This window comes from Vigna unguiculata, chromosome 9 (assembly GCF_004118075.2).
Source record: "Vigna unguiculata cultivar IT97K-499-35 chromosome 9, ASM411807v1, whole genome shotgun sequence".
NCBI lineage: Eukaryota > Viridiplantae > Streptophyta > Magnoliopsida > Fabales > Fabaceae > Vigna > Vigna unguiculata.
Genome location: NC_040287.1, coordinates 38150727 through 38176108, shown reverse-complemented (window position 1 = coordinate 38176108; position 25382 = coordinate 38150727). Strand labels below are relative to the sequence as shown.

The 25382-nt window shown below is 33.6% G+C and overlaps 4 protein-coding genes and 1 pseudogene across 16 annotated transcripts; 1 reads left to right on the top strand and 4 right to left on the bottom strand.

Moving 5' to 3' along the window:
• Positions 1-1728: 1728 nt before the first annotated feature.
• Positions 1729-6126, top strand: LOC114164549. 13 transcript variants are annotated; one of them, XR_003599570.1, is made up of 6 exons: positions 1729-1864; positions 2379-2804; positions 2979-3592; positions 4243-4299; positions 4548-4715; positions 5216-6123. XR_003599570.1 is itself a non-coding variant. In XM_028049266.1 (5 exons), exons 2-5 carry the CDS (start codon positions 2406-2408, stop codon positions 4564-4566), a joined length of 1089 nt encoding a protein of 362 aa, XP_027905067.1. In that variant the 5' UTR covers positions 1729-1864; positions 2379-2405; the 3' UTR covers positions 4567-6123. The 13 variants fall into 13 exon arrangements, 3 of the variants coding, with proteins under 3 accessions (XP_027905067.1, XP_027905066.1, XP_027905064.1); XR_003599568.1 differs by having other exon boundaries at positions 2979-4715; positions 5398-5534; positions 5873-6126; XR_003599569.1 differs by having other exon boundaries at positions 4243-4444; positions 4548-6123.
• A 1701-nt stretch (positions 6127-7827) lies between these two features.
• LOC114163712 (U-box domain-containing protein 14-like) lies at positions 7828-8763 on the bottom strand. The gene has a single exon (XM_028048007.1). It carries the CDS (start codon positions 8761-8763, stop codon positions 7828-7830), a length of 936 nt encoding a protein of 311 aa, XP_027903808.1.
• Positions 8764-9759: 996 nt separating this feature from the next.
• Positions 9760-12296, bottom strand: LOC114162160 (GTP-binding nuclear protein Ran-3). Its single transcript, XM_028045951.1, has 8 exons — positions 12152-12296; positions 12004-12073; positions 11744-11800; positions 11522-11639; positions 10831-10920; positions 10557-10736; positions 10380-10457; positions 9760-10086 (listed from the first exon to the last, which is right to left on the bottom strand). Exons 1-8 carry the CDS (start codon positions 12152-12154, stop codon positions 10017-10019), a joined length of 666 nt encoding a protein of 221 aa, XP_027901752.1. The 5' UTR covers positions 12155-12296; the 3' UTR covers positions 9760-10016.
• Positions 12297-13868: 1572 nt separating this feature from the next.
• On the bottom strand, positions 13869-16236 carry LOC114162159 (GTP-binding nuclear protein Ran-3). Its single transcript, XM_028045950.1, has 8 exons — positions 16047-16236; positions 15895-15964; positions 15659-15715; positions 15447-15564; positions 15059-15148; positions 14768-14947; positions 14599-14676; positions 13869-14194 (listed from the first exon to the last, which is right to left on the bottom strand). The coding sequence occupies exons 1-8, from the start codon at positions 16047-16049 to the stop codon at positions 14125-14127; spliced, it is 666 nt and encodes a 221-aa protein (XP_027901751.1). The 5' UTR covers positions 16050-16236; the 3' UTR covers positions 13869-14124.
• Positions 16237-19174: 2938 nt separating this feature from the next.
• Positions 19175-21142, bottom strand: LOC114164347 (annotated as a pseudogene).
• Between the last annotated feature and the right edge of the window lie 4240 nt (positions 21143-25382).

Genomic DNA, 25382 nt, shown 5'->3' with positions numbered 1-25382 from the left:
GATTTGCCCAAGCGAAAAAAAATATATATATAGCTTAAGCGAGAATAATAAAATTCACTTCGTTCTCTGTTCAAGTTGTCGTTCAAGTGAAAATTTATAGCTTAAGGAAGAGCCTCCTAGCTCAAGCAAGAGAAATATAGCTTAAGCGAGAGAAATATAGCTTAAGCGAGAGAAATCTAACTTAAACAAAAATGCTGCAGCATTTTAATTCCTTACTCTTAACCTGTGATTGACTAAGTTAATTTTAAAGATATGATGTATGAAGAATGTTAGTATTTTGAAACTTCACTTGGTATGTTTTTGTAAAATATATGATTATTTTGATATTTGAGATAGAATTATCGAAATGTGAATATGAAAATATAATTGTAGATGTACATGATTCAGAAAGTATTGTTGTGGGTCTCACAGGAGATTTTATGATGGTGTTAATTTAGTGTATGCATTGGATTACGAATTCAAATAAGGTGACATCCTAAAACTCTAATGATCATTTACACTCAAATATAGTATAACGGTTTATGAGTTAAAAGTAGTAGGAGGTCATAGTCTAAGGTAGGATAATGACCTTAGATGACAATCATCAACTTTGTGTGGTAGAATGAAATTCATTGACAGTGACTCTATAAAGCAAGAGCAATAAAGACCATTACAAGTGCAAATATTTAGTAATTTCGATTCCAAATGCATGTATTTGAATAATTGAATTTAGTGTCAAATATCTTTGTGATATTATGTGAATTATTGAGTTGTTTATGCATGACTTATAATTGATATGTTTTAAATAGTCGTAGGACAATTCTTTTGTATACTAGCTTACCCCTTGCACTTTGTGGTCTTGTGTTGTGTTAATCTTTTGTGATGATCACTTTTATAGTGGGAGCAAATGAAGATGTATGTTTAGAGATACTTACGAGGGATAAGAAGTTTGTAGTTAGAGTTTTGAGATTGTGACGAAGATTCAAGTGGTTAGTAAGTTCGATATATGATTACCTCTAAAGTTTTTGTTCTTGGTATATAAATAGTATAATTTTATAGTCTTAACTCTCAAAGGACCATATTAATATATTTTTTATTTTGATAATTTGTCTTTGAATATTATTGTGAAATGTCCAAATAATATAGATATAATAGTATATATTATGAAATTAAATATAAATAATTTTTATAAAATTATTTCAAATAGTTTTTATAGGTAATTTTATAATTATAAATAATTAAATTTTAAAAATGATTAAATAAAAAAGGTAAAATTGATAAAATAATTATTTTAATTTAGAAAATAAATATAAACACAAGAAATTTTCTTTATATATAGTTATATATTTTAAATATAAATATAGATATAAATGATGAGCGTTTAATTTTTATAATAAATTATTTAAATGGATTTAAAATAATTTTAATTAATTAACATTTATCCGATTCTATCTTCTATTATTAATTAGTACAGCACAGGTCACTCTAGTTTTACATATATTTTAGAATTACTTGTTATGTTGGCATAAATAATATAAAATATAAATTTTGATGATAATTAATATTAAATTAATGAACTAGTTAATTTTTTATATAGAAAACAAAACTTATATAGTAAGTGAATTAAAAATTATTTTTCTTGAAAAATACAAATTACACCGTACCCAGCCTGCAAATGGCCCAATGATTTTCGGCCCATTTGGCTATTTTTATCTCCCCTGCTCCCATAAATTGTACAATTATGCCATTTTTGACAATAAATTCTGAAACCCTAACTTGCACGTATTTCCCATACTCTTCCCCTTGGAAAAATCAAAGATACTTACAGGCGCAGCGATTAGTTCAGATATTGTAAGCGATCTCGCATCGTGAATCGTAGATACAGGTAATCTTTCATCATCTTCATTTCGAGCTGTTTAGGTTCATGTCACTTATAGCTATTTTGGGATTTTAGTTACTTTCAATTAATCGCGATGACAATTTTCATAGAAGATTTTTTTTTTCTTCATTGCAAATTTTATCGGAGATTTATTTTGTTTAGATTAGCAATAATTTTTTTTTGATGAATTCATTCGATTGAAGCACACTTGATTGATTAGTGATTAGCGATCAAGGTTTTGAATTGTCGTTGTCATGGTTTTCTCGTGAGAAATTTCCGGCAAGTGCAATCTATGCATCCACATCGTGGTCTGAATTGCGATAGAGATTCGGTTAACCTTGACTTTGCTACCGCCGTGGGCTGTTTAAAACCTTAATTTTGATTACCTTAATTTTGATTCTATTTTCATCGTTGGTAGAAGTTGTATGAAGATAATCTATAATCCTTCTGGTTTATCTGAAATAATCATTTATTTTTATTTTTATTTTGTGATATTAACGTATAAGTATTAATGCCTCAGGTTCGTCTCTGAGTTGAAGTAGTCATCATGAGATTGAGGAAGGGAAGCAAAGTGGAGATCCCTGGTACTACTGATAGACTTAGTGTCGAATGGCGATGTGCGCGAATAATTTCTGGTAATGGGCACACCTACAGCGTTCAGTATAACCGTTCTAGTACAACAAGTGAGGCTAGCATAGTAAGAGTTTCGAGGAAGGCCATCAGACCATCTCCCCCTCCAATTAAAGGTATTGGGAATTGGGCAGCAAATGATCACGTGGAGGTTTACAATTTTGGTTCTTGGAGAGCAGCCACTGTTTTGAAATTCATTGACGGAGATTTCTACTTGGTAAGGCTGTGGGTATCTTGCAAAGAGTTAACGGTACTCAAGGTAAACATGAGGGCACGCCAGACTTTTCAAAATGGTCAATGGGTTCTTATGTCAAAGGTAAATTTCTATTTGCTCAACATAATAGCTTATGATTTAATTTTTAATTTTAGCCTATATTCCAATGTTTCGACAACTTTCTTTATGGTTGGATTTTTGGTTTATTCATAGAGATCCCTTGACCACACTTAAATTGAATTCAATGTCCTGATATTTTGTTCGTGCTTGTTCCAGGGATCTGGCAAGTCACCAGTTCGGAAGTCTAGCTTGATTTCTTACAATTCCAAGGATCTGCCTGAAAATGAGTGCCGAAATATTTTTTCTCAAGGATTAGATGCCAGTGATCACCAGGAACGCCTGGTCTCATCTTCAACTTTGAAAAGAATGTCCCCTTTTGTCTCCTCTTATCCCAGAAAATTAAGGGCTATGTCGAATATGGGTGAGTGTGAAAGATTCAAAGCTGTAACTACAGCCCCCTTGCTGCAAAAGGTACATGCTGTTGTTTACCCACAAAATAATAAGGGTGAAAAATGCATGCATACTTCATTTACTAATGGTACCAACAAATATTATGAAACAGGAAAGGAGAATTCTTGTAATGTTTCAACACACTTTCTTGAACGAATTGAAGAACCTGATTATTCTTGTAGTGATCTGAGTTCTGTTGGCAGTTGTAGTGTGATAAGTAGTAACTCAAATAAAATTTCCAGTGATACCTTAGCAGGTCCTTGCCAAGACGAAGATACCCTTTGCAGTGATGCAGAATCTCTAGATATTGGAGATGTGGATAAAGGATGCTCCACATGCTCCACTTCTACCAATGAGGTTGCAGCAGAAACAATTCATAGGTTTGAGTTGAATGCATACCACAGTACCCTAGAAGTTATGTATGCCTCTGGTCCTTTAAGTTGGGAACAAGAAGAAATATTGACTAATCTTCGTATTTCACTCAATATTTCAAATGATGAACATTTGATGGAGATAAAGAACTTAGGTTCATGTGGTCAGAATTTTTAAATGTTTACATTTTAATCCCTCATTTGTACAGCCTTATTAGGTTCTGAAGAAGAGTACATATTTTTGAATAAATATTTTATCTTAAAATTTCTATATTGGGGAAATTATGTTGCTATACTCTATATGAATATATCAAGTTATGATGCTCGTTATGTATTCGCTAGTCTCTTTCTCTCTCTCTTGACATTTGATTTCGTAATTTTTCCTTTTCAATGGTACGAGTTCGTAGCTTCTACACCTACTATGATTTGCTGATATGAGATGTTCATCTGATTGTCTCTTTGACTACTTGTATATCATTTAATTGCCAAGTAATGATTACTACTTCATGAATTTGCATGGACAGCTTGATTATACTTCTGAATTTAATCTAAAATATTGCTTAATTTGAATAAATTATATTAGCGATTATTTTATGGCATCTCCTTTTCTGCCATTTGACTATTATGGATGAATTGATGAATAAACTACAATTTTCCAGGGCCAGGGTTGGAGGCTTGCATGCCTTGCTTCCAATGGCTAAATATGATGATACTAGGTTTGCTTCTTCTCTCTCTGCAAATTAATTGGTCTCATCTACCAATAATTTTCTTACTGAGATTAGAAATTTCGGACCACTATATATCACTCATCTGATTCAAGAACATGATCTCGCTTTAAAGTGCGGATGTAATCCTCATACGGCAGGTCTTATTGTGCAATTATTCAGATAATAATAATTTAATTAATTTATTTGCATACGGTGTGAATTATCTTCACTGTTACTTGAAAATTTTATCCTGCCAGTGGAAAAAAAGGATGCTAGGATGTTCAGAATCTGTTATATATCAGGCAGCTAATTGCCCTGGATTTCTTTCCCGTGGCCTCTCCATGATGCATAAGCAGATGTTGGTGTGTTGACATGGAAGCAAAATTGCAGCTGCACTAGTGCTTTGCAGTCACTACTTCAAACGGGTAAAAATATCTCGGTTTTTGCATTATTGAGCTGATTATTTTAGGGTCGTTTGCTCAATATCATGTACTTTCTAATCCCCTTTCTGCAAAAGTATTCTCTCCATTCTCTAATCTCAGCTCACCACTGTCTGACAGCTGTATCTTCTTGTTCTTCCGCTTGTGTAGGCTCGTTTCTGTTTTTCCTTGCTTCTTCATTTTATGCATATTGCACTTTCTTGACTAGTTAAATTATGCCTTAAATATGCGGCAAATGTGCATCTTATAGACTATGGACTAATTCTGTATGGCTTTGATCATAAAGGATAAAAATTAAGTTTTTGTTGGCCTTTCTCCCCAAAATAAATTACTTGTTTGAATGTACATAATTGTTGCGGTCAGTCCATTATATACTGTCTTATTGTACCTTTCTTTTACTGGTCACTTAGTGTGCTTATTTTTGTAAACTTTCTTAGGTTTGGATCTTATAATTTCTCGACAATTTATTTTTGTTCTCTTGACAGCGTTGAAAATGGCATATAATGGCAACAGGTTAGCAATGGTTTTTAACAGGTCTTGGGAAAAATACTCCATGACAGTAGTTTTTGAATGGATGTATCTAAGAATTTGTAAAGTAGCATAGGAATACGCATGCAGCCGTCTTACTCAAATCAATCACAGCTCATTTCCTTTCTTCTTTCTATAGCGGTTTCTGAGCATGTATCTCTCCTTAGCCCCTCGATATTGTCAAGCATACTGTCAATTGATCACCAAGAAAAGTGTTAGGACATCCATTGATTGCTTTGACATGGAGCAGCATTTTCTATGTATATTCTCGTTGAGGTTAAATTTATGTTTTTTTGTCTCTATTTTATTGTTTTTGTCTCCAATAAATTATATTGTTCGTTGGGTTTACGTACTAATCGCTAATGAGATCCGTTTATGACATTCTCTTAACCTTTTCAATGTGATCATTTTGGTTCTCAACTGTATATTTTGAACTGTTGTATATATATATATATCGGCTATTCATGGACATAGTTCCCTGTATTTTAATCCAATGCACGTTTTTTCTAAAATTCATTTCGGCCATGCTAGTTAGTTGTGTAGTTATTTGCTGTGGACAAATTGAATCCCATTTGCTGAGCTGATCAATGTTTTGGCTTTTGCAAATCAAGAAGGCTTGTGGAAAAGAAGTACCTGAGAAGATGTGATGTATTTAAGCAAATCTTATGGATATTTGGTTTGCCTCTATGTGCGTGTGTAATGTCTGACTTCGATTTCGGTATTTGAATTTCTCTGATCATCTTATATCGCAAATCAAGTATTTATTTGATGTACATTTTGCGCAGTCAAGTTGATCTGTTAAAATTTTGTATGATTGCAGCCTGTGCTGTGTAATTCAATAAAATCAGCGGAAGATTGACCCTCACAATCGCCTCTTTTTTCATGTTTTTTCATATTGTTCTTTATTATATGGAAATTTGAACAACAAACCAGTTTATCTATCATACATTTGTATCTGGCTGAAAGACACATTAATAGCATTTTTACTCGTTTTAAAAGTGTATTTTCGGGTGTTTAAATCAACTTTTAATGAAATATTTTTGATACGATTTAATTATTCTTGTTATAATTGTATTAGCAACGTGGCAATGTTCCTTTACAAAGTGTAAATAAAGTGAGTGTTTTACAAAGTATAATAGTTATTCTTTCGGAAGTGTGATATTGCAACTAGACAAAATTGTAAATGAAGTTTAGTTATTTGAGAATGTTTGTCAGGCTATCATGTTTGTTTCATCGTGAAGTAAGCTGACTCCTACATAGTATTTTTTTCTTTAATCATCTAACTTTAGAGGAGGTTGGACTATAAACGTTAGAACCAAAGAATAAAAATGGAGTAAAAAAGCTTATTATACTCTCTCAACAAAAAAGTGACATAAAAGAAAACAAATTAATTTTAAATAAAAGAAGACTTGAATATCGTGTTAGTGTTGTCTATCGCTTTTTTACCTTTATCTATTTTTTCTGTTTTTATTCCTATGTCAGTATTTGTAATAAAAATAAGATATGGATAATATCCCAATGGGATGTGAATAGTGTCAGGTCATGGTCATGAAGTGATTATAAACGTTACACTTTTTCCGCCGAATGAATCACGTTATTACATCTTAAATTTTTAGCACTACAAAGTTTAAATTTCAAAAGCGTAATTGCTGGAGTACGTTTTGTTTCTTTGAAAGATTGGATAATATCTTTGGATAAATTAGCATAATACATGGAAGGTAAAATCATTGTCATTTAATACTCAGGATTAAAATAACGGTATATTTGTCAAATTTAGCAATGAAATGTTTTTTTTTTACAATTTTAGGAACTAAATTATAATATTTATTAATTTTAGAAACTAAATCAATGTTGCTCAGATAAATTACATGTTACCTCTTATACTGAATTACATTATATTCTCGAACCCTTAAATTTACATAACTTTTATAATGCGTAATTTATATAAACTGAGAAAGGGCTAAGTTAAATAAAAAAAATATTTAATTTGACCTAAATACTAAAAATGTGAACACATTTATTCTTTTTCCATTTTGGACGCGGAGAGTATCTCTTGACGCTAAAGTGAAAGAATAATAACTAAATTAAACGATTAACCTATCCTAATATTTGGTTTTTCAATATACAGAAGCCTGAATCATATGTTTATGATACGAATAGTCCCTTTCTCATTTTTATATTAAGACTCACTTTTATTAAGAAACTTTTTGATACATGATTATAATGTTTTGATAAATTTTTGACATTGATATACTTCGAATAATCATTTAAATAACACGTAACAAACACAATACTAATGAAACAAAAGTTTTTAATTTATTTTTCACCTATTAACTTTTTTATTTTTATTTCTATCCAAATAGAACTTAAACACAAAATTGAATATCCCAACACAACACTAGTGTTTGAAGCCAGAAGTTAGTGTATAAGATTACACAAATAAATTCCTCTTCCAATCAAACAGCTGCAGTTTAACGAAGAGACGATTCAACTTGTCATGGCAATGACATAAAATTCAATCATGTAAATTACATAATGATGGTAAATTGCAAAATGAAAATTTTGCGAGTTAACCATGCAGAGAGCTTACATCCATATCAGAGTCCAAGCTCATCTGTGCCATCTTCTTCATCAACAAATCCGCCTTGTCACGAACTCTCACCGAACCCCTAACACAAAGATCAGCCAAGACGGTTGAAAATTCCGGCAACATCAAAGCCTCAGTCACACAATCTTCACTGTCATCAAAAAGACGAATAAGGATATCAGCAGCACCCTCCTTGCTCAACAGAGACCTACCCTTCAACACATTCAACATTACCCTAATTATATCATCCCTTTTCTTCAACCCATTCAACCCTTCATCAAACCTCGCAAGGAGACTAAGAACAGCGAGAGAAGTTCCTGCCAAGTCCTCGTTATCGGTACCCTTCACCACCTTAAGCAGCACTGCCACTGCCCCGGCTCGCACTGCCAGAGTGCAGTTTCCGTGAAAATGAACAAGCTCGGCAAGAGAACTCAGAAGGTGGTGCGCATCAGAACCGTGAGACCCTTCAACGGCTTTCACTAGCAACTGAACTGTGCCTGCTACTCCAAACTTGGCCTTGTTTTTGTCGTGCATGGCCAAGCTGCAAATCAACGAGGAGGCCAGTTTGGAGGAGTCGAGGGAGAATGATGAGTTGGTGATGAGGGAGTTGAGGTAGTAAATAGTTTCCATGTCAGCGAGAGATTGTTTCAGATCTGGGTTGAGGGATAGGTTGAAGAGGGTTAACAGAGAAAGTGTTTGGATGATGGTGGAGGAAGAGTTTGTTAGCGTGGCTATTGTTGGAATGGCTCCTTCTGTTTGAGCCAGTGAGGTTCTGTTTTGGGAACTGACCTTGGTGATGGAAGCCAGCATTTGAAGAGCTTTCTCTTGAGCTTCAACTGAGTCTGATTGAAGCAGGAACAGACATTCATTAATGGCATCAAAAACACGTGACGAGGATGTTGATATTACTGAAGACATTTTTTCTAGGCTTTTGATCTTGGGTTCAACCAGTCAATTTTTCCAGGCTTTTGAATTGAAGTGTTTAAGAACCTACATCTTTGGTTATGTAAATTATGTGAATATATAGATAGTTTCAATGTTTCATTAGCTTTGGAAATGGCTTCACTTCTTTCTTTAATCTATATCTTTGTCATTTCTCATTGATGGGGATCGGGATATATGACTATAAAATTAATTCTTCACTTCGATTTACCTTGTGGGCAACTAGGCAAATCGTAAATCTTTCGAAAGTGTGATGTTGCAACGAGACAAATTGTAAATAGATTTTAGTTGTTTTAGAATGTATGTGAGGCAACTGCCCTACGTGGTTTTACAATTAATCATGTTTATGTTTCCTCGTGAAGTTGGTTCATATCTTTGGTCAACATTTTATTTGTAAATAATTTTTCTTCCGAAGTAACGTATGAAAGGTTAGTGAATGTCACGACTCGAGTTCAGTGTCCTTTGTAATCATATTGGCACGATAGTCACAGAAGATAAAAGTTTAGCTCTTACAGATAACGAATGAGAACTGGGAGTATAGTTTGTTTATACAAGATATTTAAAATTTGAGTTAGCAGTCATAATATTTATAGTATTTTTTCCTTAACCATTTAACTTTTGTATGGTCTAAATTCACGTAAAAGCAAGCTAGAGTAGGTTAGACAGTAATCGTTAGAACCAAAGAATAATAAATGGAGTATAAAAAGCTTATACTCACTCAACAGAAAAAGAGAACCAATTATTGTAAATAAAAGGCTTCAATTCAATATCTTGTTAAGTGTCTATGTTACGCTTCTTTTACCTTTATCTGTTTTTATTCCCATGTTGTATGTGATAAAAAAAAGACATGTATAACTATCAAATAACTAGTTCTATAAAAACAAGACATTTCGAATTTCCAACAAAATTCAGCACAAAATAACTTGTTTTAAATATTTACCAGATTAGCTTGAAAGATAAAATATCAAGTGATTACTGGATAAAAAACTTTCTTGAAGGTAACTGAGATGCAAAAACGTACCACAAGTGCAAAATATATCTTGTCGGGCGTCAAACACACTGAACAACCGGAACGCCGAACGTTATAACCAAAAAATCAAAAACACCTCATAATGATTGAATTTGAAACCTCAAATCCACGAACAAAAATGTCAATAATACACAACCCCAAAAACATATATTGTAGCATACACAAATACCGGTCACTACGGAAGAAAACAGACGTACAACTACTCAAATGCATCATCGTCGTCGTCTGGAAGGGGCTGACTAGCAGCTGCAGCAAGCTCAGCCTCGTGTCTGCAAAAGCCACCAATTCAAACATCATAAATAGTCTAAAACGAAAAATTCTGGATGACGAAGTACAGTATTAATATTAGTCTGATCGCTATGAAATAACTTGTGATCATTTTTTATAGAAACTAAAATTAAAGCCTTAAAAAATACATAATCCACGACAAATCATTAGGACATCCATAAATTCAAAATGTAACCATGCAGTTCTATAAACCTACTTTATCATCCAAGAGAAGCCGTGACTAAAAACTAAATTACTGGTAAAGAATCAGTTTGCTTAGGGACAGGTAACTTACTGTTGTTGGGCTGCTAAATCAATTTGAACTTCTGGTGGAGCCAACGCAGGGGATTCTACAAAGTGCAAGTTAGGATCTCTGCAAAATTGACACAAGTAAAATTTTAGTAGAAATGCATTAAGTTTGTAATTGTCTTATAATATGGACAGCAAATAAATTTAACAGTTTTGGAGATACCCTGCAAGTTTCCTAGCCAAGTACAAGAATGGCTTTTCAAAATTATAGTTGCTCTTTGCAGAGATCTCATAGTACTGCAAGTTCTTCTTTCTGTGAAAAGTAACCTGCTTGGCCTTCACTTGCCTATTCTTCACATCAACCTTGTTACCACAAAGAACAATTGGGATGTTCTCACAAACCCTGAAAAATCAATTTGGCAGAAAATGACCAGATCTGATGTAAACAGAACTTATATGAAGTTGATAAACAATCTTTAACAAATTCATTTACGAACCGACAAAGATCACGGTGCCAGGTAGGAACATTTTTGTAAGTTAGCCGGGCAGTAACATCAAACATGATAATCGCACATTGTCCATGAATGCTGCAGTACAAAGAATATAAGGAACCGTGTTAAAAGCACAGAGGGATCAAAATATATATATATATATATATATATATATATATATATATATATATATATAGAGAGAGAGAGAGAGAGAGAGAGAGAGAGAGACAAAGAGACAAGATTAGGAGTTTTACATCACGGTAGAATAAAAGATTACATAAACATATCCAAAAAGAACAAATTAAATGCTAGATTTCCTACATATCGAAGTCATCCCCATAAAGATTTAACAGTACAGAAGCAGGTGGCCAGGTAATTTTCACGGAAAAAACCTCAATGCCGATGGTAAAAAAATCATGGAAATGCCAAAGAAACAATATGATAAAACAAATAAAAAATATACAATTTTGGCATCCAAAGCAGTAACTCTCATGTGAGAAGCCAGAAACGCATAGATGATGAGAGCTCGCAACATGCAAACAGAAGAAAGAATGCCATTTCATTATAAGCACTAAACAATATAACAAATTCGCATTTCCCCCTAAGATTGCAGATGATCACAAAAATCATATTCAAGTAATGAATACCAAATGTTCTTGTTACCAATAGTTCACGCAGAAACCAGAAAAGAACTTACTAATATCCATCCCTGAGACCACCAAACTTCTCTTGCCCCGCAGTATCCCAACAGTAGAAGCGAATCTTTCCACAGTTAGTGAAAAAATCCAACGGGTGAACTTCCACACCAATGGTCGCTGTTTGGGACAAAACCATGCCAACAAATGAGGTAATCGCAAATAAAGAAGAACGTACAAGCACAAATCATTAGCCACAGAATGATAAGGAAGAAGATTCTCACGTTCGTATTTCTTTTCAAATTCACCGGTGAGATGCCTTTTCACGAACGTTGTCTTTCCTGTACAGAGACGAAAACTTTTAGTAATGAATAAGTCGATAACGAAATTGTTTATTGTAGAAAGAACCTAGATCGTTATGAAAGAACACGAAAAACCTGACAAAGAATACCTATTACGAAATAACGCCAAAACCTACGCCTAACGGTTTTGAATTAAGAAAGAATGTAAGTAGATCACTGAAAAGAAGGAAGCGGTAATTCACCTGTTCCACCGTCACCGACGATGACGAGCTTGAAACTCGGGTAGTCAACTGTTTGCTGATTAGGTAAAGCCTGCGACGCAAAAATTAGTTAATCGAATGCACAGAAAAAAACGAGAAAAGAAAAAACAGAGTGAAAAAGAGGGATAACCATGGTGAAAGCTGTGACTGAGAGAAAGAGAAAGAGGGACAGAGAAAGAGAAGCAAGGGTTTATAAAAGTTCGCGTTTCTTCCAAGTCCCTCTCTTAGCGTTAACCTCACGCACCTCTTCCAACTGGACTTCGCTTTTTCGGTCTAATACTACTTTTCAATTAAATGGGCTCCAAATATATTTAATTACATACTTATTATTGCACCTCCATAGTTCTTCTTACACTTTTATATATTTAAAAATTTTAATTTTTATTTTGAGTTTGAAATTATATAATTTAGATTTTTCTTTATATTATATACAATTTAAAATATAAAATTTATATTACAGATTATATATTTTTTATCGCAGTTTTTTATTCTGTTTTACATTTGAAATTGTAAAATCCAAAATATAAAGTTTATGTCCCAGATAATACATGCCACGGCCATATCTCTCCTTCCACCGTCAGCGGCGCTGCGGTGCCCTTTACCGGAGATGTTGCTGGCGTCGCTGGCGCCATTGCTTTCTTGCTCTCCAAAAATTGATCAGCACTCTTCCATGGCTTCCATCTCTGACAAACCTCTATTCTCTCTTCATGATCAATTTTGCGCCACTCACAACAAAGGAAGAGTGCGGCGGCGACATTAAATAGGTGAGACGATGATGGTGAGGGGAAGTGGGTGTAAGTGGAGAGGATGAGGAGCGGGAGAGACTGAATGTTATTTTGTGGTATGTGTGCAGCAGGAGAAGATGGTAAGAAAAAGATAGGGTAAAATAGTCTTTTTGTTTGACCTATGGAGGTACAGGAATGAAGTATGGAGGTGCAAGAAGAAGCACCGTAATTAATTACATTCACAGGCCAACACTCCTCCAACCACAAACGGCCCACAAGATATAAATATTTTTTTTATTTCTCACTGTTGTTTTCTTTGCACTAAACTAGGGATATACTCTCTAATAAATTTATTTTATAGTTAAAAAGCTTACTAAAAAAGGTTAACAACGAAACTAATAGAAGAAGAAATTATTAATATCAAAATCCTCTTGATTTGCTATGAAGAGAAGAGATTGGACAGAGAAACCTACTAATAATCGATTTAAAATGTAGTTGAGGTAACATGAAATGAACAACAGGTCATGAGATAAAATGTCGGAGTTTTTTGTTTATAAACCATTTTTTTATTGAAGCAATCTTTTTCTAGCTAAAAATAATCACAATTAATAACAAAGTCATTTAAAAATATTTAACACGATTTCATATTGTTTAGATTGAAAAAATTCAATACCAGTTAATTATGTCTTTGTTGAAAACTTCAATCCCTTGATAATTTATACCAATTTATTCTATTTTAATAATTCTTTAGGTTTGTACTGTATTGCTTAAGGGTGAGCATTACAAAAAATTCAAATTGCTAAAAAAGCTGTGTGACAGGTACTTTATTTATTGAGTTAAAATATAGGTATAAAGATTTGAATTGAACTCCCTTCGGGCCGTGCCGTTAGAGAAAAACGGCACTGGAAATCCTATTTATGCAATTATGCCAATCTAAAATGCAATCAAAACCAAAGCATTAAAATAACTTCGTTTATATTATGTGAAACCGAGGCCCATTATTTTTACTGCTATAAATGAAATTAATATTAGGGACCAATGTACCACCACTACAAAGCAAATTAGTTTTAAGTTCAAATAAATGTGATTTGAAAAGCAACCACTTTGTTCACTCTTGTTGGATGACAACAAATGGGATCGCATACAGCCTCGTATATTAATTAAAAAGACAAAATTGTCTGAAACAATCAATCCACATCTTTCTAACACCCACAATATAGTAAAAGACATTAAATTTAAGCAACCGATCTCGGATAATAACTGAATTCAGATATCGAATTCAAATCCAAAAATGTAATACAACCCCAAATCACTTCAGTAGCATAGAAAACCGACAATAAGGATGACATTCCATGAACACACTACACTAGTTTGTTCTCTACTCAAAAGCGTCATCGTCATCATCAGGAAGGGGCTGACTGGCAGCTGCAGCAAGCTCAGCTTCATGCCTGCAAAAGTCACCAATACATAAATTTAGGAAATTTAAGATGAAAGAAACAATCATATCATATCAAATGAGAACAACAATATGTTACAGAGACCTTCATGAATCAAGCAATGCATTTGTGGAATTAAAAATATAAGAACGACATTGAGCTTAAATTATTTTACTTTGTTTGGATGTTAATGTTGACAGAGAAGGAGTATGCGAAACAAAACAGTTCCCATGACCCATGATTAATTGAACTTAACATTATGGGAGTGACTCTTTCCTACAATTCTACTCACTTTTTACAATCCCACTTTGATAAAGCATTTTCAACTCCACGCAAATTGGCAACCATAAAACATCAATCAAATAAAAGTGTGATGGAATCGGAAAAACGATATAGGTCATGACAGATTGACTTACTGTTGCTGTGCAGCTAAATCAATTTGAACTTCTGGTGGAGCAAGTGCAGGAGATTCTACGAAGTGCAAGTTAGGATCACTGCAAAAATGACAGTCGCAAAATATAAGTTATTACGCATTTTTAAATGTAAATCAATAGAAATTATAAAATGAAAGTTCAGTGGCTCTACCCTGCAAGTTTACGAGCAAGATACAAAAATGGCTTCTCAAAGTTGTAGTTACTCTTTGCTGAGATCTCATAGTACTGTAAGTTCTTCTTCCTGTGGAAAGTAACCTGTTTTGCCTTCACTTGCCTGTTCTTGACATCAACCTTGTTACCGCAAAGAACAATTGGGATGTTTTCACATACCCTGAAAAATCATTTAGGCAGAAATTGCCCAAGGTGTCAAATAAACAACACAATTCCCAAAACAATTAGAGACAACATATTCAAAATGGTTTAGAGGTCTTCATTTACGAACCTGCAAAGATCACGATGCCAAGTAGGCACATTTTTGTATGTTAATCGGGCAGTAACATCAAACATGATAATCGCACATTGCCCATGAATGCTGCAATATAAAGAATATAAGGAACCGTGTTAAAAGCACATAGAGTGATCAACATACACAGAGAGAAAAGCTTAGGAGTTTTATATCACGGTAGAATAAAAGATTACATGGACATTTCCAAGTAAACAAATTAAACATTGAATATAAAAATCACATTTCCCCCCTTGAGTGCAGATAATCACACACATCACATACAAGTAAACGTCGAAATAACAAAGTCGCACATGCCATAATGAATTCCAAAGAGTCTACTGTTCTTGTTGCCAATAGTTCACGCAGAAACCAAAAAGGAACTTACTAATATCCATCCCTGAGACCACCAAACTTCTCTTGCCCTGCAGTATCCCAACAGTAGAAGCGAATCTTTCCACAGTTAGTGAAAAAATCCAACGGGTGAACCTCCACTCCAATAGTCGCTGTTTGGGACAAAACCATGACAACAAATGAGATAATCGCATACAAGCACAAATCAATAGCCACAGAATAAATGATAAGGAAAAAGATTGTCACGTTCGTATTTCTTTTCAAATTCACCGGTGAGATGCCTTTTCACGAACGTTGTCTTTCCTGTAAATAAAGACGAAAACTTTCAGTAATGAATAAGTCGATGAATAAGTCGATACCGAAATTGTTTATTGTAGAAAGAACCAAGATCATTACAAAAGAACACCAAAAACCTGACAGACAATACCGATTGCGAAATAACGCAAACCCTAATAAGTGAGAAAAAAAGAAGAAAAGCTGACCTGTGCCACCGTCACCAACGATTACGAGTTTGAAACTTGGGTAATCCACAGTTTGCTGATTGGGCAAAGCCTAGAAATGACAGATCCAATTTGAATCAAGATTCTACAGGAAAATTTAAAAAACAAGTGATTTTGAAAACATAGCATCATACCATAACGGAGAGAGGGTTTGTTGGTGTGGACAGTAGAACTGCGTCGTTTTGAAGCAGTGAGGAGAAGGAGTTCGAGAAGAGAGACGGAGCAAGGGTTTTTATAAGGGCAAGGGTTTTCAAGCTTATTTATAGGTAGATGTAAGAGCTTCTCTTCCAGCGTCAACATGACGCAGCATTCTCCACCCTTGGATTAAATTACAGATTCAATCTCATTTTCAAATTTCAAATCACCACCCCCACAACTGCTTTTGCACGTTATCCTACTTACTGCCACTGCCTATCCAACCCCTGCTTCTTCATATTTATTTATTTATTATATAAAACAAACAATAATATTAATAACTTTAAGTTCATCATACAACTCAGCATGTTAATAGGGTAAAATAACAACTGCATAAACTACTTTATAAAAATTAACAGAAAAAATTAAACTCGATTGAACATTTCAACATTATTAAAATAACAAGTATTACCTTCAATTAAACTCAACCAACAATGTGTTAAGCCATTTCAAAATTTGAATATTGTTTCGAGATATATTTCTAATCTATTCAAAAAGCTTTAAAACCTCATTCATCCTTATTACAAGGATTAGTTCAAACAAATTGTTCACGATCATAATTTATCATCTATATAAATGACATGATTTATAGATTGTGATCTTCACTTTCTCTTTTTTTAATAAATTATTAAAGTTTATGAATTTTGAAACATTGTTAGATTTAAAACATGAGAAATGGATAATGATTTGATTAAGAAAAAAAAGGTTTTTCTTTATCTTATCTTATAAATTGATTAGTCTCTAAAAAGTGTGTAAAGTTTTTTGAAAAAAGGTAGTAGCAAAATATTTTTGAAATTGGTATTATTATAATAATATATAATACAATGTTTAATTATCTGAATAAATATTTAAAAATTAATATTTAATTAATATGCAAATGGAAAAAAAAATATCTAAAGAAAATTATTTTAGTCAAATAATTTGTCTTATGACATTCATTTGACAGCTTATATGGTAGGAAAATAATTTTCTACAGGACAACATACACTCATTTATTATCTTTTAATATTTTTTTTTCTAAATACAAAAAAGTTCACTTTTTAATTATTTTTATCCTTACATCAAAGATAAAATATTAATAAAAATTGCATTTTTATATCTTTAAAGAAAAAAAAATAATATCAAATGAATGTATCAATTATTTTATTGTTAAAAAATATTATTGTCCTTTTATACATTAGTTGTGGGTCTTGGACAAAGATGCGAAAGAAGTTATTTTTGTAATGTTGTTTTCAGGATTATAAATAAGAGGTCACTCAGTTGTATATATATCAGACTCTAATACTTTCACAATTTTATTTTTTTTTTGACAAATTTGTACAGAAGTTTTTTTTCAAGTCATATCGAATTTTTCTTTTCTCTTCTTAAATTAAACCAAACTCTGTTTTCATCCTATGAAAGTGTTATTGTCAAAATTTAATTAAAATATAATTTTGGATAGTTATCGATCTATCTCGTTTTGGATATTTGCATTGCCTTCCAATCCTATAACACACTTTGGTAACAACAATTGTAAGAAAAACATCACTTCATTTATTGTTCATGTTCTACTAATTGGTATGGGGAGGAAAAAATTCACTCCAGAATAAACTTTTTACAGCGTCCAATATATATAGGTTCATGCACAAACAAAATATAAGAAGATGCGGTGACATTTTTGTAATTTTTTCAAATTTTTATGTCTCGGTTGTACAATCGAGGCATAAACTCCCTAAAATTTTTATTTTTTCCGCTGTTTTGATATTTTTAAACAGGTGACAGACTTTTATGCCTCGGGTCAAATCTAACCGAGGCAGATAAATGTTTATGCCTCGGATCTCCTATAACCGAAGCAGATAGATGTTTATGCCTCGGGTCTCTTATAACCGAGACATATTTGATTGCTTTTCGAGTGGAATATGCCTCGGGTTGAATGTAACCGAGGCATATAGATGTTTATGTCTCGGTTTAAAATCAACCAAGACAAAGTCTTCTTAGGGTTAAAAAGAAATCGCGCCACTGTTCGTCTTCTTCGCGTTAGTTTCGATGCGGCGTAGGATTTAAGCGACGAGGATGGTGCTGAGATTGCCGACGTGGTGTGCGGCACCAGAGTCGGTGAAAGGAAACCATAACTTCAGAGAGGGAGGGTGCGTCAGAATTTTTTTTTTTTTTAAATTCGTGATACCCATTAGGTAGAGGTGTCAATTTGGCCCCTAGCCCATGGGCCAGCCCTGACCCACTCTTCATAAAGCCCCCTTTTAGGGGGCCCCCAAATGAGGGGGCCAAAAAAAAGCCCCAACCCCCAAAGCCCCCTTTCTAGTGGGTTAGGGCTAGGGCTAAGGTGGGTTAGCCCCCCAAATAATACTACATTAAGCTATAGTCAAAAATCAAATCAAGCGACCCGAACAAGCCTGATAACCCGGACGGGCTTGACGACTCGGACGAGCCCAATGACAAGGACGGGCTCGACGACCAAGATGGGCCCGACGACCAGGACGGGCTTGACAACTCGGACATGCCCGACAACACGGACGAGCCCGATGACCCAAACGGGCCCAACAACCCGAACGAGCCCGACGAGCCAGATAGGTCCTACGACCCAGACGGGCCCAATGATTCGAACAGGCCGATGACCTGGGCGGGCCCGACGATCCGAACAGACCCAATGATTCAGACAGGCCCAACGACCCAAACGAGCCTGACGAGCCGTATGGCATTAGGCATCGGTTCCTTCCAGAACCGAGGCAGTAACCCTCGCATATGCCTCGGTTTATAACCGAGGGATAAACATATCTTTTTTACCTCGTCAGTATATGCCTCGAGTGTAAAACCGAAGCCAAAAGGTCAAAATAACCGCGGTCAAATTCCTTCCATAGTGATTAAACTTGATAACTTTCAAATGGTTTTGGGTTTAAAAAATTAAACTTGAGAACTTTCAAATGTTTTCAAAGATATGCTTAGGAGAAATGCACTAAATGGTTATCCTTTTCAAAGATTTTGCGCAATGAAAAACCAACCCTATTATTATTTACAAAGTTTGTAATCGATCAAATTAGTAATCAATTAAAACCCACAAAATTAGGCATGATGACACCAAATAATTCAATTAATGGTTAAAGGAAATACAAAGTGTATGTAGCAAATGAACTCAACAATGAAGAAAGTCACTTATCAACATGAATTAAAGTTATTGACATTCACAATCTGTGATCATGACAAGTTATGACACAAATTGTCTTCTATTTCATATAACTCATATAACTTCATTCTGCATTTGATACACATAAGCCGGTTTATCAAATTCTCAAATGTGGTTTACGAAGACTGATCAAGGTTACATCATCGATCACAGGTCCACACAGCGAAGCGAGGTCATCACTTCTCACGGTATAGAAGGTGCTAAGGAACACAATATGCGTTCTTACACCACGAGCCACAAACTTTAAACTTGCACGCTTAAATCCACCTTTGCCTTTGGACTCGTAAGGCACCTTCACACTCTCTTTCCCTGCATACGCTTCAACACCCAATGACCCTACGCAGGAATCACCAGCATCTCCCACAGCAAAAGAGAGAACGTACGTTTTCCCAGGAACGGTTCTAGCCACTTGTGCAATCGCACTTTCTTTTCCTCCTATCAGCTGCACGGCTCTTTTTCCTTCAGGAGAAATGCTCCGAGTCTATGTATTTAACAGCTTTTAGGGACTCCACCACCCATCCCGGTAGGGGAGAATGGTCACTGACGTCGACAATTTTGGGTGGGATAAGCACACCCGATGATATGTTCGGGAACACATATGGTCCTTCTTCAAACCCACCATTCTTCAGTACGTTCTCTGTTGGGTGTAAGAAAACATGTTATATTTTTGAAATTAGAACTCATAACACAAACTTAGAATTTGAATAGTGTGAGTGATTGAGTGTGGACATACTGGTAGTTAGTCTAGGAGGGTAGAGAGCATGAACAGCAATAGAATCAATGATTGGTCCACAAGCAGGATCGTCTTCTTTCCCTGGGTTATGAAAAACCATGTCTGAGAGAGCGTAATCTGCTTGGAAGGACCATGCATAAGCATCCCAACCATTTCCACCGTACACAGTTTGCATTGGGCGAACCACCCAGTCTGGAGCCACAGACACGTTGAGCTTTTCCTCTTGTGCACAAGTGCGTGCCACCACGAACGTGATAGAATAGAACATTCCCTTCACCACTTTTATCTTTTGCTTAATAGAGGCCTCGTTGCCGAGTCTCACCGCATAAGCTCCATTTGGCACCACAAGCAACATGTCATCTTGCTTCTGCCCTGATTTTATGTACTCAACCAAGCCAGAGATCTCCCACCCAGGTATGGCGTGGGCTCCCCCGGTCACCACGGTGCCCTTCATGTCCCCAGCCTTTGGGCCCAGCTCAAATTCTCCGTTTACTACTGATTCTGCAACCATTAGTAATATATTTTGTTAAGTTTATAGAGGAAGTTTGATAGGAGAAATACAATACCAATGAAACCTGAGTCCAACTACATAAGGTATTGACATCACTTTCAATTCAAAATCTCAAGACAATGGATTTATGGGTCTTTATAACAATGGATTTATGGATCTTTATCCTTATATAGTGTTCGGTTCTCATAACACTTGTTAGGCTTACAAAGAGAGTTTTATTAGGGAGATACAACACAAATGAGACCTGAATGCAACCACATAAGACATTGACACCACTCTCAGCCTAAAACCTTAAGACAATGAGTTTATGGGTCTGTATTTTTATATGATGTTCTACTTTATCATTTCTAACCAACGTGAGACTTAGACTCACGGTTGGATTCCTAATATATTTAACACATTGTTGTAATGAATCTAATCAAAATATTTGTGTTTTGTATAGCTTACCATCCCCGTAGGAGAAGGCAACACCATGGAAGCAGCAGAAGAGCGCCAAAAGAAACGGGAGCTTTCCCATGTTAGCTGAACTCTGAAACTGATAAATCTTTAGAAGAGAAAGAGAGAAAATCCAGAGAATAGCTTGTAGCAGAAGAGAAGGAACTTATTGTGGCCTTATATGCATGTTTTGTTATGAAAAGGCACCAAGGTTTGTGAAATAGCAAATATGCCATTCATTCTGACTTTCTTTTTTCACATTTGTGAAATAGCAAATATGCCATTCATTCTGACTTTCTTTTTTCACATTTAAATATGAACTGATTCTCGGATATTTTCTGGTGTAGGTTGCAGACAAAAGCTGTTCAATATCACATGCTCTTCAATGTCCTTCATAGTATGTAATATTATAAACTTCTGGAGTTTGCAGTTTTCAAATGCTACCTTGAATCTTTACCTTTAGGTAAGGAATTTCACAGTTATTACTAGTCCAAGCATATGGAATGTGAATGGATCTTTGTTATATTTAGATCTTTTGTTTGTATAAGTTAATTTTAAATGTGTTGAATTTTAATTTTTTTAAATTATATATTTCAATTATTATTAAATATAAAAAAAGTAAATGTCAAACGATTATTGATAATTAAAAAAAACTATTATTGATGATATCTTTTAGCGATGTTGACAGAATTTTTTTAGTGATGTTAGCTGAAATTATTTTTATTACAGTGAATTAAATTGACATAAGTTTTTATTATGTTTTTAGTTAATTTTTTAATTAATTGTCTTGTTCATCAATGTCAGCTAAAATGTTTTCTAATTGACATTAGTAAAAAAAATCTAAAATTTTCGAAGTTAATATTTGAAAAAAAAAATACTAACAAACTAATAAGGTGATGAAAAAAAATAATTTCTGAATACTTTGATAAAAAAAATAATTATTACAGATGTTAATAAAAAAATCTAATTTATATATGTTAAAAAATATTTTCTTTAATATTGAATAACACGATGTTTATTGAGAAATAATAATAATAAGGTTAAATTATTCATTTGGTCTCAATTTTCGTATGTAAATTTGAATTTGGTCCCTCAATTTTTAAAAGTGTTAACTAGGTCCCTAATTTTGATAATTTGTTTCAATGAAGTCCCTTCCGTTAAAATGACAGAAACGACGTTAAGAGCACAATGACGTGGGGCATGTTAAACGGAACTGAACAGTAAAGTGGCACATTAAATGTTGTAATAAATAATTAATTTTGAAAAAACGAAAAATGGTGTGCATTTAATATGTAAGAAAACATGATGAGCGTCTATGTTAGGCTTCAAATTGGAGTTTATTATAGGGTTTGTGTTCGTGGTCGAAATTGGAGGAAGGAGGGGTTTGCAGAAGAATCGTGAGGGTGTGGGATCACATTGCTGGAAAGTTGGCGTTCGAACAACTGAAATCATAGTGTTCTTAGTGGAATTGCGATCTCAGTTTAATTTCTTAAGTCTGCTTCTGAAATTAATCAGCTAAGCTCTCAGATTCCATCAAATGCTTCTAGAATTGCTGCAAGGCCATCCCTTAAAAAGTCTGTTGCTACCCAAAAGAAACCACTTGAAGCACTTGGTTCCTCACCTCCTCCTTCTAGGTCAGCCATGCCTTTTTCTACTGGTTAATTTCTTAACCTAACTAATTTCAATATATAAATGCACAATAATCTTTTGTTTCAAAAGTTTTGTTTGCATTGAAATTGAATTGAGCAAGTTTGAATTTATTGCAGTGACCTAAAGGTTGTAGTGGAATGAGAGTCCCCAAACACACCGTCATCACGGAGAAAAAGTAAATCACTTATATATTGCAATTCTTAATTGTTTTTCAATGCATTTAAATATAAATGACATGATGACACGTTTCAGTCTAACATTCCCACGTCATTGTGCTCTTAACACCGTTTCTGCCATTTTAACGGAAGGGGCTTCATTGGAACAAATTATCACAATTACGGACCTAGTTAACACTTTTAAAAATTGAGGGACCAAATTCAAATTTACATACAAAAATTGGGACCAAATGAATAATTTAACCTAATAATAATAATTTATCACAATAAAAATAATTTTAATAGTTTAAATAAAATATATAATGTATTAACAAAATTATAATCAACATTAGTAAAAAAATAGTTATTCCAACAATATTTAATTCTTAATGAAATTCATTATCCACTCATCTAAAATTGATGTAATAAGAAAATACGTATTGAGAACAGGTGAATTAAAAAATATATAAAATTTAAATTATTAATTTTTAGGTAAGATCAGAAAGTGTAACTGTCTAACTGTATTTTTAACTAATTCAGTTACTACTACAAAATTTATTTTATTTTTTATTTTTTATCCAAATAACATAATTATTTTTTAAAATTAAAATACTCTATATAAATAAATTATCTCTTAAAATTCTTTGAGGGTAAAAAATGAATGCAACCGGTAAAAGACATGGAAAAATTAAAATCCTTATATCATCAATTTCTTTGCGCCCTAGAGAAACATGGCATGTGCAATTCTTGAGAGGATTACGGCGTCAACCATGTTCGAAACTCAATTCATCTACATTGGTAACAGATATTTTATTATCGTTTTAAATGAACAAACTATGATATATATTAATATTAATTCATATACAGATGTCACTCGTTTACATAAACCTGCCCGGGTCGTTATTGCAAAAGAAAAATCTTAATTAAAAAAAAGGATAAATTAAAAATTTGTTTTATATTTTGATAGCATCTTGATAAGGAAGAAGTTTTCATTTTAAGAAATAATTCATTTCATAATTTTCAAATCTAAGAATAATTATGTTAAATTTAATTTATAGGCTTCAAATTTTTATTGTCTTGTATTCTTACTCCAAAAATGTTTTGCACAACTAATTTTGGTTTCTAATGTAACATCTCAACATTCGAATAAATGTATTTGTAAAGAACGTACATTTCTAATATTAAGCAATCAGACAATTCTCATAAATAGACAAAATATAAATTATTATTATAGTTTGTAACAAAAAAATCAGTTCATAAATGAAGACTGCTAATACACATTATATAAAAAATTTACTTATACATAACTATTATATCTTGACTCTCATACCAGATAAAATGCCTAACATCACGTTTACCTGCAGACTCATCTATTCATGATCATCGGAAAGAGAACATAAAAATCAACTTAGAAAACAAAAGGTGAAGATAAATTTGCAATCCACAATACTCAAATGAACAAACAAACTTTGTACAATCAGCTTACATGGAAAAGATTTGATATTCAATGCCGATAAAGAGTCGTGACTTCCATGTACTAAGTCGTCAAATGAGTCACGTTGAGACAACCCAAACTTATACACATTGGCCCACAGGTGCCCCACCAAGATGGCCCGAATGAAAGACTCAAACCTACATGATCCATCAAAGAAAGTCCTACCACACTAGATAGCTTTGAAACTTCCCATGAGAAAACCAAGTCTTATGTGGCTACGTGTGCTCGTTAGATTGTATGGGGTTCTATGTTGGGCCCACTCTTTGTCACCTTAGGAAAATGGAATTATCGGCTATCTTTCTACAAGCCTTGATTGAAAATTTTGATGTTATGTTGTTTCCAAAAGTGCACTTGAATTCCAGGTTTTCCACCTAGGTATAGGTGTATATTAATTCCCTTTGATTTTAGTCTTGATTTTTCTCTCTTTTTACCCCACATATACCTTGGTCACATTACAAACCTTGATGGAAGTCTTATCGATCTTGATCGATCTTGAGTGTATTTCTAATTTGATTGGTGCGATTAGATGTTGATTATGATTTTTCACTATTTGATTTTATTGTTTTGATTTGTTTTTGACAGGTTGGAATACTTGAAATTAGATTAGTTTATTCTTTTATCATAGACAATTTTAAATTAGGAAGGTAGATTGGTTTTTATATCATGGACAATGTGGTGATCTCTCATGATGTTCAAAAGAATACTTATATTTACAATTGCTACATAACCTAATGGCCAATGGTGACTGATTCGTTAATTATGGTAACATACATCCTATAAACATTAAGAAGAAGTTGCTTGACATATTTTATACGCCATTTATAATTTGGGAGTAACGACATTTCTAATCACAAACATGACAAACTTAATTGTCTAAGAGACAAACAAAACTAGAAAAGACATGACTTCTTGTACAATTTTTGTAGATAAAAGTTGTAAATGTACATTTTTCCTTGACAAAATTATGAACATACAATTTTTGTAGACAAAATTACAAATAAATAATTTTTATATACAAAAATTGTGAATGTACATTTTTTTCTCAGAAAAATTATGAACTACAACTTTTTTTGAACAAAATCGCGAAAGTACAATTTTTCTATACAAAGTTGTGTTCA

Excerpts from the sequence above, each read along its gene's own strand:
- LOC114162160 (XM_028045951.1), bottom strand. Across the intron at positions 11,640-11,743 it reads ATTTGAAAAGAAATACGAAC|CGACCATTGGTGTGGAAGTT; the intron begins GTGAGAATCTTC and ends TGTCCCAAACAG. Across the intron at positions 10,087-10,379 it reads GATTTAGCAGCCCAACAACA|ACACGAGGCTGAGCTTGCTG; the intron begins GTAAGTTACCTG and ends TGGCTTTTGCAG.
- LOC114164549 (XM_028049263.1), top strand. The coding sequence starts at position 2,406 with ATGAGATTGAGGAAGGGAAGCAAAGTGGAGATCCCTGGTACTACTGAT. Across the intron at positions 2,805-2,978 it reads AATGGGTTCTTATGTCAAAG|GGATCTGGCAAGTCACCAGT; the intron begins GTAAATTTCTAT and ends TGCTTGTTCCAG.
- LOC114163712 (XM_028048007.1), bottom strand. The coding sequence starts at position 8,763 with ATGTCTTCAGTAATATCAACATCCTCGTCACGTGTTTTTGATGCCATT.
- LOC114162159 (XM_028045950.1), bottom strand. Across the intron at positions 15,716-15,894 it reads CGTTGGTGACGGTGGCACAG|GAAAGACAACGTTCGTGAAA; the intron begins GTCAGCTTTTCT and ends CTTTATTTACAG. Across the intron at positions 15,565-15,658 it reads ATTTGAAAAGAAATACGAAC|CGACTATTGGAGTGGAGGTT; the intron begins GTGACAATCTTT and ends TGTCCCAAACAG.